The 12,983-nt window shown below is 42.1% G+C and overlaps 1 protein-coding gene across 1 annotated transcript; it reads right to left on the bottom strand.

Moving 5' to 3' along the window:
• Nucleotides 1–4,546: 4,546 nt before the first annotated feature.
• On the bottom strand, nucleotides 4,547–11,135 carry ca4b (carbonic anhydrase IV b). Its single transcript, XM_048263878.1, has 8 exons — nucleotides 11,035–11,135; nucleotides 7,979–8,023; nucleotides 7,686–7,850; nucleotides 7,457–7,602; nucleotides 7,150–7,242; nucleotides 6,115–6,181; nucleotides 5,739–5,902; nucleotides 4,547–5,483 (listed from the first exon to the last, which is right to left on the bottom strand). Exons 1-8 carry the CDS (start codon nucleotides 11,099–11,101, stop codon nucleotides 5,304–5,306), a joined length of 927 nt encoding a protein of 308 aa, XP_048119835.1. The 5' UTR covers nucleotides 11,102–11,135; the 3' UTR covers nucleotides 4,547–5,303.
• Nucleotides 11,136–12,983: the final 1,848 nt, after the last annotated feature.

Genomic DNA, 12,983 nt, shown 5'->3' on the forward strand with positions numbered 1-12,983 from the left:
TTGTAAAGACGGTCCTGACAAACATGACAATGTGGGTCCTGGAGCAACATTAAAGATGGTCCTGGACCAACATTGTAAAGACGGTCCTGGACAAACATGACAATGTGGGTCCTGACCAACATTGTAATGACGGTCCTGGACAAACATGACAATGTGGGTCCTGGAGCAACATTAAAGATGGTCCTGGACCAACATTGTAAAGACGGTCCTGACCAACATTGTAAAGTCGGTCCTGGACCAACATTGTAAAGACGGTCCTGGACCAACATTGTAAAGTCGGTCCTGGACCAACATTGTAAAGACGGTCCTGGACAAACATGACAATGGGTCCTGGACCAACATTAAAGACGGTCCTGGACAAACATGACAATGTGGGTCCTGACCAACATTGTAATGACAGTCCTGGACAAACATGACAAAAAGACGGTCCTGGACCAACATTAAAGACAACATTGTAAAGTCGGTCCTGGACCAACATTGTAAAGTCGGTCCTGGACCAACATTGTAATGACAGTCCTGGACAAACATGACAATGGGTCCTGGACCAACATTGTAATGACAGTCCTGGACAAACATGACAAAAAGACGGTCCTGGACAAACATGACAAAAAGACGGTCCTGGACCAACATTGTAAAGACGGTCCTGACCAACATTAAAGACGGTCCTGGACCAACATTAAAGACGGTCCTGGACAAACATGACAAAAAGACGGTCCTGGACCAACATTGTAAAGACGGTCCTGACCAACATTGTAAAGTCGGTCCTGGACCAACATTGTAAAGACGGTCCTGACCAACATTGTAAAGTCGGTCCTGGACCAACATTGTAAAGACGGTCCTGACCAACATTGTAATGACAGTCCTGGACAAACATGACAATGTGGGTCCTGACCAACATTGTAAAGACGGTCCTGACCAACATTGTAATGACGGTCCTGGACAAACATGACAATGTGGGTCCTGACCAACATTGTAAAGACGGTCCTGACCAACATTGTAATGACAGTCCTGGACAAACATGACAATGTGGGTCCTGACCAACATTGTAAAGTCGGTCCTGGACCAACATTAAAGACAACATTGTAAAGACGGTCCTGGACAAACATGACAATGTGGGTCCTGACCAACATTGTAATGACAGTCCTGGACAAACATGACAATGGGTCCTGGACCAACATTGTAAAGACGGTCCTGGACCAACATTGTAATGACAGTCCTGGACAAACATGACAATGTGGGTCCTGACCAACATTGTAAAGTCGGTCCTGGACCAACATTGTAATGACAGTCCTGGACAAACATGACAAAAAGACGGTCCTGGACAAACATGACAAAAAGACGGTCCTGGACAAACATGACAAAAAGACGGTCCTGGACAAACATGACAAAAAGACGGTCCTGGACCAACATTGTAATGACAGTCCTGGACAAACATGACAATGTGGGTCCTGGACCAACATTAAAGACGGTCCTGGACCAACATTAAAGACGGTCCTGGACAAACATGACAAAAAGACGGTCCTGGACAAACATGACAATGTGGGTCCTGACCAACATTGTAATGACAGTCCTGGACAAACATGACAATGGGTCCTGGACCAACATTAAAGACAAAATTTTAAAGACGTCCCTGACCAACATTAAAGACGGGTCCTGACCAACATTGTAAAGACAACATTGTAATGACGGTCCTGACAAACATGACAATGTGGGTCCTGGAGCAACATTAAAGATGGTCCTGGGGTCCTGAACCAAAAAAGAAACATTGTAAAGTTCGGTCTGACCAACATTGTAAACACGGTCCTGGACCAAAATTCTAATGTCGGTCCTGGATAAACATTGTAAAGAGACAAACATGGTCCTGGACCAACATTGTAATGACGGTCCCTGGACAAATTGGTCCAGGATTAACATTCTAAACATGGTGCTGGACCAAAATTCTAAAGACGGTCCCTGACCAACATTGTAAAGACGGTCCTGGACCAACATTGTAAAGACAACATTGTAAAGTCGGTCCTGGACCAACATTGTAATGACGGTCCTGGACGAACATGACAATGTCGGTCCTGGATAAACATGGTAAAGACGGTCCTGGACAAACATGACAATGTGGGTCCTGGACCAACATTGTAATGACGGTCCTGGACAAACATGACAATGTGGGTCCTGGAGCAACATTGTAAAGATGGTCCTGGACCAACATTGTAATGACAGTCCTGGACAAACATGACAATGTGGGTCCTGGACCAACATTGTAAAGACGGTCCTGGACAAACATGACAAAAAGACGGTCCTGGACAAACATGACAATGTGGGTCCTGGACCAACATTGTAAAGCCGGTCTTGGACCAACATTGTAATGACAGTCCTGGACAAACATGACAATGTGGGTCCTGGACCAACATTGTAAAGACGGTCCTGGACCAACATTGTAATGACGGTCCTGGACAAACATGACAATGTGGGTCGTGGACCAACATTGTAAAGTCGGTCCTGGAACAAGGCCAACATGGCAACGTCGCTCCAGGACCATGTACAAACAAAAGGTACTGCTTTACCAAGCTACATTAGTAGTCCAAAAGTGTGCTCCTTAGCAAGTGAACTAACATAACACCGGCTTGGCACTTCACATAGTTGCATGTTGCACCTACCTATTAGCAAGCTAATTTGGTAGCATAAATTTATGTTCCCTAGCCTAGCCTTCAAAGCTACTTTAACTACTGTATCCCTTCGAAATACGTTAAGATGCATAGCCACTGAATTACCTATTAGGAAGCTAATGTATTACAGTAAATGTATGGTCCGTAGCCTGGCAGCCAACATTAGACAAACATGGAACCAAGTCAGCTAAAACGAAAATAAAAAAAATCTAAGGTGCATATATTCCCATTGCATATATGAGTGCCCAAAAAACGTTTCTATATTGCCGCCGAGTGGAGGGACTTGCCTAAAAGGACTTTGTTATAACTGACAATTAATGAAAAACCCAAATTCAGTATCTCAGAAAATTAGAATATTGTGAAAAGGTTCAATATTGAAGACACCTGGTGCCACACTTTAATCAGCTAATTAACTCAAAACACCTGCAAAGGTCTTTAAATGGTCTCTCAATCTAGTTCTGTAGGCTACACAATCATGGGGAAGACTGCTGATTTGACAGTTGTCCAAAAGACAACCAGTGGCACCTTGCACAAGTAGGGCAAGACACAAAAGGTCATTGCTAAAGAGGCTGGCTGTTCACAGAGCTCGTGCAAGTACGATCGATAGATAGATAGATAGATAGATAGATCGATCGATCGATCAGGGGAAATTCAAGAACCCATTAATAGAGAGGCGAAGGGAAGGAAAAGATGCGATAGAAAAAAGTGTACAAGCAATAGGGATAACCGCACCCTGGAGAGGATTGTGAAACAAAACCCATTCAAAAATGTGGGGGAGATTCACAAAGAGTGGACTGCAGCTGGAGTCAGTGCTTCAAGAACCACCATGCACAGACGTATGCAAGACATGGGTTTCAGCTGTCGCATTCCTTGTGTCAAGCCACTCTTGAACAAGAGACATGTCAGAAGCGTCTCGCCTGGGCTAAAGACAAAAAGGACTGGACTACTGCTGAGTGGTCCAAAGTTATGTTCTCTATGGGGTATTGTGAAGAGGAAGATGCGATACGCCATACCCAACAATGCAGAAGAGCTGAAGGCCACTATCAGAGCAACCTGCATGGGCTCTCATAACACCTGAGCAGTGCCACAGACTGATCGACTCCAAGCCACGCCGCATTGCTGCAGTAATTCAGGCAAAGGAGCCCCAACTAAGTATTGAGTGCTGTACATGTTCATACTTTCCATGTTCATACTTTTCAGTTGGCCAACGTAACATTTTCAAAAGAGCTTTTTTTGTATTGGTCTTAAGTAATATTTTAATTTTCTGAGATACTGAATTTGGGATTTTCAATAGTTATATCATCAAAATAATTAAAAGAAATAAACATTTGAAATATACAAGTCTGTGTGTAATGAATGAATATAATATACAAGTTTCACTTTTTGAATGGAATTACTGACATAAATCAACTTTTTGATGATATTCTAATTATATGCCCAGCACCTGTTTATCAGGAAATAAGTTATACATGTAGATGTTATGACCACAGTCCAGTTAGAAGGGCTAATATAGCCTGTAAAACAGTCAAGTGGACAGCAGACAAAGTGATATGATGGTAGGGGCTGAGAGAGACAGGTTCATGCTGAAAAGTCCTTTTCTCCCTTCCCTTTTGTGTGGCATTGAAAAGTTGGATGGCCCTGGGGACGAAGGACCTCCTCAACCTGTTTGTTGAGCATGAAAGTAAGATTCAATCTTCCCTGCGATGATATTTCACAGCAGAGGTTTTATTACTTTGTCTAAACAGTGATATAGATCAAAACACTTCCTATTAATGTGACGTTCAAATTATGGAGTCCCTAAAGGGACATGGGCAAAAAGGGTTAGGCAAAGTGTTGTGTGTGCATAAGTCTCTAGTGTATGATTCACTACACAGAAAATACTTGTCAAGTATTTTTTTCCAGATTTTTATTTAAAAGGAGGAACTTGTTAACACTTATCTGCAAATGACTGCAGCCTTTAACTCTTGCATCACTCAGTCAAACAATGTAGGTCAACAATGAAATATCCGACCTTGACATTGGACATATCTGTGCCAGATGAAGGCTGAATTTGTTCCAGAATATACTGTTATCTCAGGACAATAAAAGCTTTTATTTCACCACTCTTTTCAGACCATGTAGTAGTTTAAAAGATAAATCAGACAATCAAATACTTTACATACTTCACATACTTCACGTACTTCATATCTCAAATATCACACATAGGCCTATATAACAATAAATACACTACCAGGCAAAATGTTGTGGTCACTTAGAAAATTCCATTCCACTCCATTATAGACAGAACCCTTCTGCAATTATGTAAGCACATAATGTAATCTGAAAACTGCTGCCCTGACAATGCAACTGATCTCAGCTTGGTATTCTGTCTTTAATGGAGTGGGATGGACATTTCTAAGTGACCCCAAACTTTTGACCGATAGTGTAAGTGAAAGTTGTTCAACCACATATTTTAAACAGGCAGAATAATCGGCTAATGCAATAATTAAGACTTTAAAATATTTCATATACGGGCCTAATTGTAACCTGATGACATGCAGCGGCCAAATGCTCATAATTAGCAGATATTCAACATAATCAATATGCCATGAATATTATGATTCATTTGACATGATGTCCTTGATGAACAAAATATAGAAAACGTCAGTCTGGCAAAGACAGGCCAACTGCTGCTAGTACTGAGCTGAGGAGGACCACAGTGTTGACCCACACCACCACACTCCCAGAGCGATACACCTCCCGTCCATTTAAAGGCTGCACTGGTCGGTAAGTGCCAGTCATGTTTTTTCCATCTGCAAAACTTAGCTGGGAAAATGCCGACAGCTAAAACAACAGAAATGAAAAGGGTAAATTAAATTAAAATTAAAAGATCACAGGCCAGAGGACACCACAGCCAGTTGCAAGTCACTGAAGACGTATCACTTCCACTTGCATTGGTTAATATCATAAACTGCAAAATTATTTTTAATTTAATTAAAATGTAATTAATTTAATTTAATTCTAGTGTTTATATGTGCCGTACAGAAGAAGAGAGACAAGAGAGACACCACAGATACACCACAGTATCCTACATTATACCTGTTCTTTACTGAGAGGAATGGCATTTTCAAACACAGTCCAAACCACTGACTCATCACAGTCTGGAGTAGTCAATGAGCCCTGATAACGATAGTACGTAGTCAGGTTTTCCTGAGATGGGATCAGCATGTCCAGAGACAAATCTTTCACTGTGGTGTTATTACCTGGCAGAGGGTAAACAGTTAAACTACAAGTCAATCTGGATGGAATATTAAATATTAAAGATCTTCTGATAACTTTTATTATGTTGTAAATGAGTACAACAAAGTGTCGTTAATTTTGACCGACACCAACGTATTGGTTATCGGTGTGGTGAGCAGTGAAATCACAGGGAATCATAAAGAATAGTATGACATCTTTGAACATCATAGCCTACCTGGCTGTGTGATGTATTTCAGAGCATTTACAATGGATTCATATTTTTTGTTTGAACTTCCTGATTCCTACAGAGAGAAAACTGTCTAAATTAAGTCAGGTTGTAGCTTAAAACATATGTTAGTGGTTTGTAGTTTTACATCTAACCATCATCAATATGTTGTATATGTTTATATGTATATCTTTCATAAGGAATTGAAGTAGTGCTGTTTTCCAGTTCACAGAAGTTAAAGGATAATGCCGGTATTTAGCACTTTGAGTCCCTTTTCTTGTTTATTTTGGATGAACTAGAGTGGTGGACACCGAAATTTTGACGATGGGTCCTGTCTCGACCTCTCTGACTCGTTTTGAATCGCCTTTGACGGGCTGCTGTGGGCATGCACAAACATGTCCTTAAAACAACCCTTAACGTTCATTTTTAAAAATGTGCAACTCACCGAGTGGTTAGTGATGTTCGTTGATGTTCCAAAACAAGTAGTGTAGCGAAATACAGTTTCTGTCGTGTTTTATTTGCCATTTTGTAAAATCCCATTGATTTCTGTTGGAAGACTCATTGCTTGTTTATATCACTGCGCTACCGGAAACGGAAAGGGGGTCTGTTTACGGTTGTAGTCTTTCCCCCGTGAGACCTTCTTTTATTGTCCATGCATTAGACTCAAATACTGAGTGGAAGTTTATACACGGTTGTGAGGTATCTGAAAAAAATAGTTCCACAATAGCAAATAACACGGATTAAAATCATACATTGCACTGATATATTTCTTTTAATAATCAACGAACACCACCACTAACCACTCTGTGAGTTGCACGGTTTTGAAAACGAACGTTAAGGGTTGTTTTAAGGACATGTTTGTGCATGCCCATTGCCAGCCAGTCAAAGGCAATTCTAAACGAGTCAGAAAGTCAAGACAGGACCCATCGTCAAAATTTCGGTGTCCACCACTCTAGTTCATCCAAAACAAACCAGAAAAGGGACTCAAAGTGCTAAATACCGGAAATATCCTTTAATGTTTTTATAGGCCGTTACACTACTCACTTGGTAAAAGAATCCAAGAACAGCAACTCCAGTTTTGTCCTTTAGGGCCTCACTTATTGAATGATATTCTTGTTTTATATGAACAATATGCATCTGTGTAGATATGGCACAGACTTTTACAAGAATTTTTACAACATTCTTTTTCTGAATAAGATCCAAATAGTATTCATAACAGGCTCTTTCTTTATTCTAATTTCTTGCATTACAGGTGAATGAGACCAGTGACCTTTTTAGTGTTTTAACATAATATTACATAAAGCGAGATGTATGTCAGCACGTCAAATATTTTGTACATTATTTTACGAACCTCCATAGGATACTGCTCTCCATCAATGGTGTGTTCAGACCCTGGTCCTCCATGGGCACCCCAGTGAAAATGAAGCTGAAGTGTCTTGTAAGTCGACTCCAAGTTGCCACCATCAATCTTTGCGCTGTCTGGTAGGCTCACCTGGACTATATTCATACAAAATACTTAGGTTCTCATCATAAACAAGCAAATGATGCCTTTTTCTGGTCCATGCTCTATTTAGACTTGCCATAATGGCCATTGTTGATGATGTCACTGTGGAATCCAAACTGGTAGCCAGTGTAATGGAGTGGCTTAAGGCGCTCGTCTGTGCGTGCCTTCTTGGTGACTATGTTGATTGGAGACTGGGCCTGTCCACCACAAGTCATCGCTACTTCTGTCCATTTAGATGGACCTGTACAACAAATGATAGAGCAGGATCTTTTAATATGTTTAGTAGAGAAGCGAGCAGAAAAACACTAATACTAAGACAATGTTGCTTACAAAAGTGTCATAAACAAACAATGGATATTTCCAGTTTACCTTGACATGGCTTGGCACATGTAACCTGAGACTGGTAGCACCATTCTGCGAAAACAGACCTCATTTTTATGGCTCGAGTAAAGAACATGTTTATTACTCTTTATTATTGCCTCTGATGTTTCCTTGTATCCTTGTATCCTGGGTCATCTCAGACTGATCTTACCTCAGATTAGAGCTTTATGGACCCTTTCAAGCAAAGATTCTAGAACAGACCAAGATAGATCAGTTACGTCATAGGCATGAAGTACGCTCTGAGCCTGACAGGGCGCCATTTTGGTAAGCTCAGCACAGCATTTCATATACAGTTCCAATTCTATGAGCCCATCTGAACAGCTGTTTTTAACGTTGCCAGCTGTTTGTTTTTTTTTTTTACTCGGTAATGAACTGCAAGAACTGACAGTGTGAAAGGCCTGATTTATCTTTTTCCAAGTTTACACTGAATAAGGAGAGGTAAATAGGCCTATTTAGACAGAAGTAGCTATTGCACTGGTAAATAGATCACATAAATTCCCATTGAGAGACTGTATAGCCTACTGATAAGCTAGCTAGCAGGCAAACTAACTTAGCTAACGTTATATTATCACCATTGTTCTTTTTTCTACCTGTAGGCTATACGTTAACCCTTTTGTTCACGGCCTGCTTAAGCATAGGCATAGGCTATTATTATCAATCACTAACAAGGTCAAGATTTCACTCAAGCGTCTGATGTAACTTAAATAAATGCAAATAGTTGGCCTAGGCTAAACACAACCGTGCTTGACACTAATTATTATCGTTTCCATGCAGTCAAAAACTCCCAAATTGTCCTGCTTGCCTATGTGAAATGCATAGGCCCTATGACCACAAAAGTTCGTTTTCAAAAATGATTCTCTCATTCCCTCTCCAAAATGTTCCTGTTCTAGGCTGGCCAAGTGCATGAACCCAGCATCGGTGCGCGCGTCACATGAAACACAATTGAGACAATAGATTGACCATATTGTACAACTGCAAAGCCTTATCATAGGCATGTTATATTCATGACATGAAAAGTGGAACTTATAGAACGAAAATGAGAAATTGCGCAGTCGGCTAAACGTTTTAAACTTGCGCAAAACTGATGAACCCAGCATCGGTGCGTCGCATAAATTAAAACACAAATTGAAGCCGCACAGCTTGACCATTGGACAATCCTACCACAAAACCTTTCCATAGGCATGCAACGTTTATGACATAAAAAGTGGAATATGAACGCATTTCATCACACCTGACAAATAAACAGGGCTGTGGCCGCGATTTGACTGATTTATTGAGCTCTCAGCGCAGTGCTGACTTGCGCGTCTTTGATGAGCGTATACGAAGGAAAGCCCTCTAATCGGACGGGCAAGACTGACAAGGAGGCCAGCCCGTGGCTACGCGTAGCCTATGTCAAACAGGTGCTTTCTCTTCGACCTCCACAAATTAAGCTACAGTTAATTCCGTAGTCGTTTGAATAAGTTTGCGATTGACAACGCGACTGACAACGTTGTGATAAATAGGCATTCTAACTTTTGCAAAGTCAACTTGAATGCATCAATTTTGAACAAAGTTGTATAGGCTACAGCGCGCCAGTTGTAGTCTGCATGAAGTTCTTGCACAAGCCACCGTTTTGATTTCCGTAGGGGAGATGCGGGCTGAACCCGCTTGAGGGAGAGAGGTGCAGGGAGAGAATGGGTGCCCTACACTACGCACATCTCTATGAAATAATGTAGCAAAACAATCATGGAAACAATGTCAATAGGCTAGACAGATAGCCTATTGTGAGTAGGCCTAATGCAGGAATGGAGGTTACAGTTATTCAGTAACTATAACGAATTACTGAAATTTAAATTGTAATGTGTTACCTTTAGACTACTTCGTTTCCCAATAAAGTAACGAAATTACAGTAACACGTTACCCCCAACACTGGCCTATTGAACTTTGGTGGATGATGGACAGATGTCAGTGCCCTAGCCTAATTTACCCTCGGAAATAATTCTACATTGTCTTTATACAATATATTTAACTGGTCTAGACATGGTGTGGTCTATTGGGTTTCACCTAATTTCAACATACAGCTTTACAGAATAAATATTGTTAACATGTTAGGATCAGCGCCATAGGATTCCCACGGTAGCCAGCGTCTGTGACGACACCTAAGCTTACCAAAATGGCGCCCATAGAGTCATAGAACGTACTTCAACATATCCAACGTATTCTCCTGCCAGTAATCTATCTTGCTCTGTTCTAGAATCTTTGCTTTCAAGAGAGTTCCATTATCAGCATCATAGTTGGCCCCACAAGACTTCCTTTTTAACATTCCATATGTTATCTTAATGCAGAGGAAGTAGATTGGGGCCCAAATAGAACGTTCAAGCATTGTTTTTGTTTTTATTGTTGAAAGGGTCTATTGCAAACTCACACATTTTTATTACTACAAAGAGATTCCTCTATGAGATGAAAAGCATTCCCCACATTTTGTAATTTTGACGTTATTTCCAGAAGCGTCAATGGTTTGTGAGACGGATTATTATACAAAGGGAGGTCGCTAATGGGGCTGACATGACTTTGGTACTCCAAGTCAATAGTATATCTTTAAGTTTGCAAAATCATAGAAATAATTCTAAACCCATATTACATATACACCTGTTATAATAATAAAATTATAATAATAATACATTTTATTTGTTACATAGCGCCTTTCAAAGCACCAAAGGTCACTTTACATAGTAAACACAGTGAAAACAAAAATAATAATAATCAGCACACACTTAACATTTACACATAAGACAAAAGATGCCGGAGGGAGCGGCATAGTCGCTAGCGTTACCGCGACACCAAGACAAACAAACAAATTTACAAAATAACAAATGACACAAGACAAAACATGCTGGACGGAGCATTGGATCATTGTTTTCTGAAGAATAATCAAGCATAGAAAATGTTTATCATGTCATAAATATATCATATCATTCACACTCCATAAGCAGTTTAATTTTCATTGTTTTTCTGTAATAATTTAAAATGTAAAATAATTTAAAAGAAAATTACCATGTACCTACCAGCGCCTGAAGATGTTTTCAACGTAGAAAATAGAAAAAACATGCCATATAAGATATGCATCCTCATGTTGTCTCGATGTTAATACCTGTTTGATCTCAGAGCCTATTGTGGCAACTATTGTCTGCTTTTGTGCAAAAGAATGTGTATATGTATCACTGGAAGAATTGCCCCTCCCATCACATTTAGTCTGATAAGATTTGTCTGTGTACAAAGGGATGATCACACAGATTGGGATTTCTCCCCAATTCTTATCAATGCTGATAGTCAATAGAAACAGGGCTGGGACAGGAGCTGGGGGCAGGGTTCAAAGTGTATTCATGCAGTACAGGTATATGTCCTATGCGTTTCCATTTATGACTTTGACATGACTAACATATAATGCTGTGGTGTAATTCAATGAGTTAGTTCAGTAGTCTATGAAGCAATGCTGGTGTAATGATTGATCTAATTTGGTTCACTTGTAAGACTGTGGGGTCTGAGTAAAGTGAAAATTTACCTGAAAGCTGAACAATAAAAGCTGGTGTTAGGTGTTTTTTTTCTTTGTTTATTTGTTTTAAATGATGTATCACTGTCATTAGCATAGTCAGAGTGTCAGGGACAGAAGACGACCCAAGAGCGCAAGTTCAAATTCAGAGTCTTTTTATTGAAGGGTTCAGGGGGGAAGAGGAGTGAGAGAAACGTGAGGTCTTGGAGGTTCCGGTTCCAGGGGTGCTAGGAGTGCCAGGGGTGTCAGGGGTTCCAGGGGTTCTCGGGGCTCTGGGGTTTCCAAGTCTCCGGGGGGTTCCAGTCCAAGGTGCTGAGTGTGTGTGTCCCCAGTGATCGAGCCAGCGCCTCGGGCTGAGGGTGGTGACGCGTCGGGGCTCGCTCGTCTGGTGGTCGGAGGCCTGGGGAATCACACACAATAGCAAGGTGAACAGCAGGCAGTAGTACAGACCAGGGCTAGGCACTAAACGTGGTGAGAGACAGAAGGCAGATTCGAAGTTACGGGGGCTGAAGATCGGAGAGTAATCGAGAAAGATCCGAAGGCGGGTCGGGATAACCGGGCAGTAGAACAGGGAGGCAGTCAAGAAAGGATCCAATCACAGGTAGGAGTCAGAGAGTAGACAGGCAGGCAGGTTACTGGTCCAGGTTTGAAGACGATCTGACAGGGCTTGGCTGAAAAACAGGGCTTTATATACTGGGAGAGGTTAGTGGAGAAATGCAGTGCAGCTGGCAGAGTAATTAGAGCAGAGTGGGGCAAGGTGAGGATGGTGAGTGGGAAATGCAGCGCAGCTGGCCAGGTAACAAGAGCAGAGCAGGGCGGAGCCAGGTGGAGCTCGTTAGGCAGAGTAGAGAGAGAGTGAGCAGAGTGGCAGAGAATTGAATCAATTAAGGTTGTTACCAGGGAGAGAGAATGCTCATGACAGGACCCCCCCCCCTAAGGGATGGCCCCAGAAGTCCCAAGAACAACATCATGCCGGGAGGGTGGAGGGGAGCAGGCGGCGGGTCAGAACTCCTCCGAGCGGTCCGAGTGAGCATCCTCATCCTCAGAAGGAGCTGGAGGGTCACGGTCGGGAGACAGGACAGGTACTGAGACAGGATCAGGGTCAGGCACAGGACAGGAAGCCGGGTGGGCAGGACGGCTAGGGACCCCTCTGGGACGGCCCCTACGGATTGCAGGCTGATCAGGATGTAGTCGGTGGAAGTCAGTGATGAGGGTCCGGTCCACTATCCTCCTGGCCGGGATCCAGGTCCTCTCCTCTGGACCATATCCCTCCCAGTCAACGAGGTACGGAACCCGGTGGCGGAACTGGTGAGTGAATTATGGGCATATTCCACCCAGAGCAGGTGTTGAGCCCAGGCCCGGGGATTTTGGGAGGCCACGCACCTCAGTGCCTTCTCCAGCTCCTGGTTCATGCGTTCAGTTTGGCCGTTTGACTGCGGGTGGAATCCAGATGATAGGCTGGCG

This window comes from Alosa alosa, chromosome 15 (assembly GCF_017589495.1).
Source record: "Alosa alosa isolate M-15738 ecotype Scorff River chromosome 15, AALO_Geno_1.1, whole genome shotgun sequence".
NCBI classification, from domain to species: Eukaryota; Metazoa; Chordata; class Actinopteri; order Clupeiformes; family Clupeidae; genus Alosa; species Alosa alosa.

Bases quoted from the DNA above. Each gene is read 5' to 3' on its own strand.
- ca4b (XM_048263878.1), bottom strand. From the start codon at position 11,101: ATGAGGATGCATATCTTATATGGCATGTTTTTTCTATTTTCTACGTTG. The intron at 6,182-7,149 runs GTGAGTAGTGTA...TTCTCTCTGTAG, and splicing joins TTCTTGGATTCTTTTACCAA to GAATCAGGAAGTTCAAACAA. The intron at 5,903-6,114 runs GTAGGCTATGAT...ACCCTCTGCCAG, and splicing joins GAAATACATCACACAGCCAG to GTAATAACACCACAGTGAAA.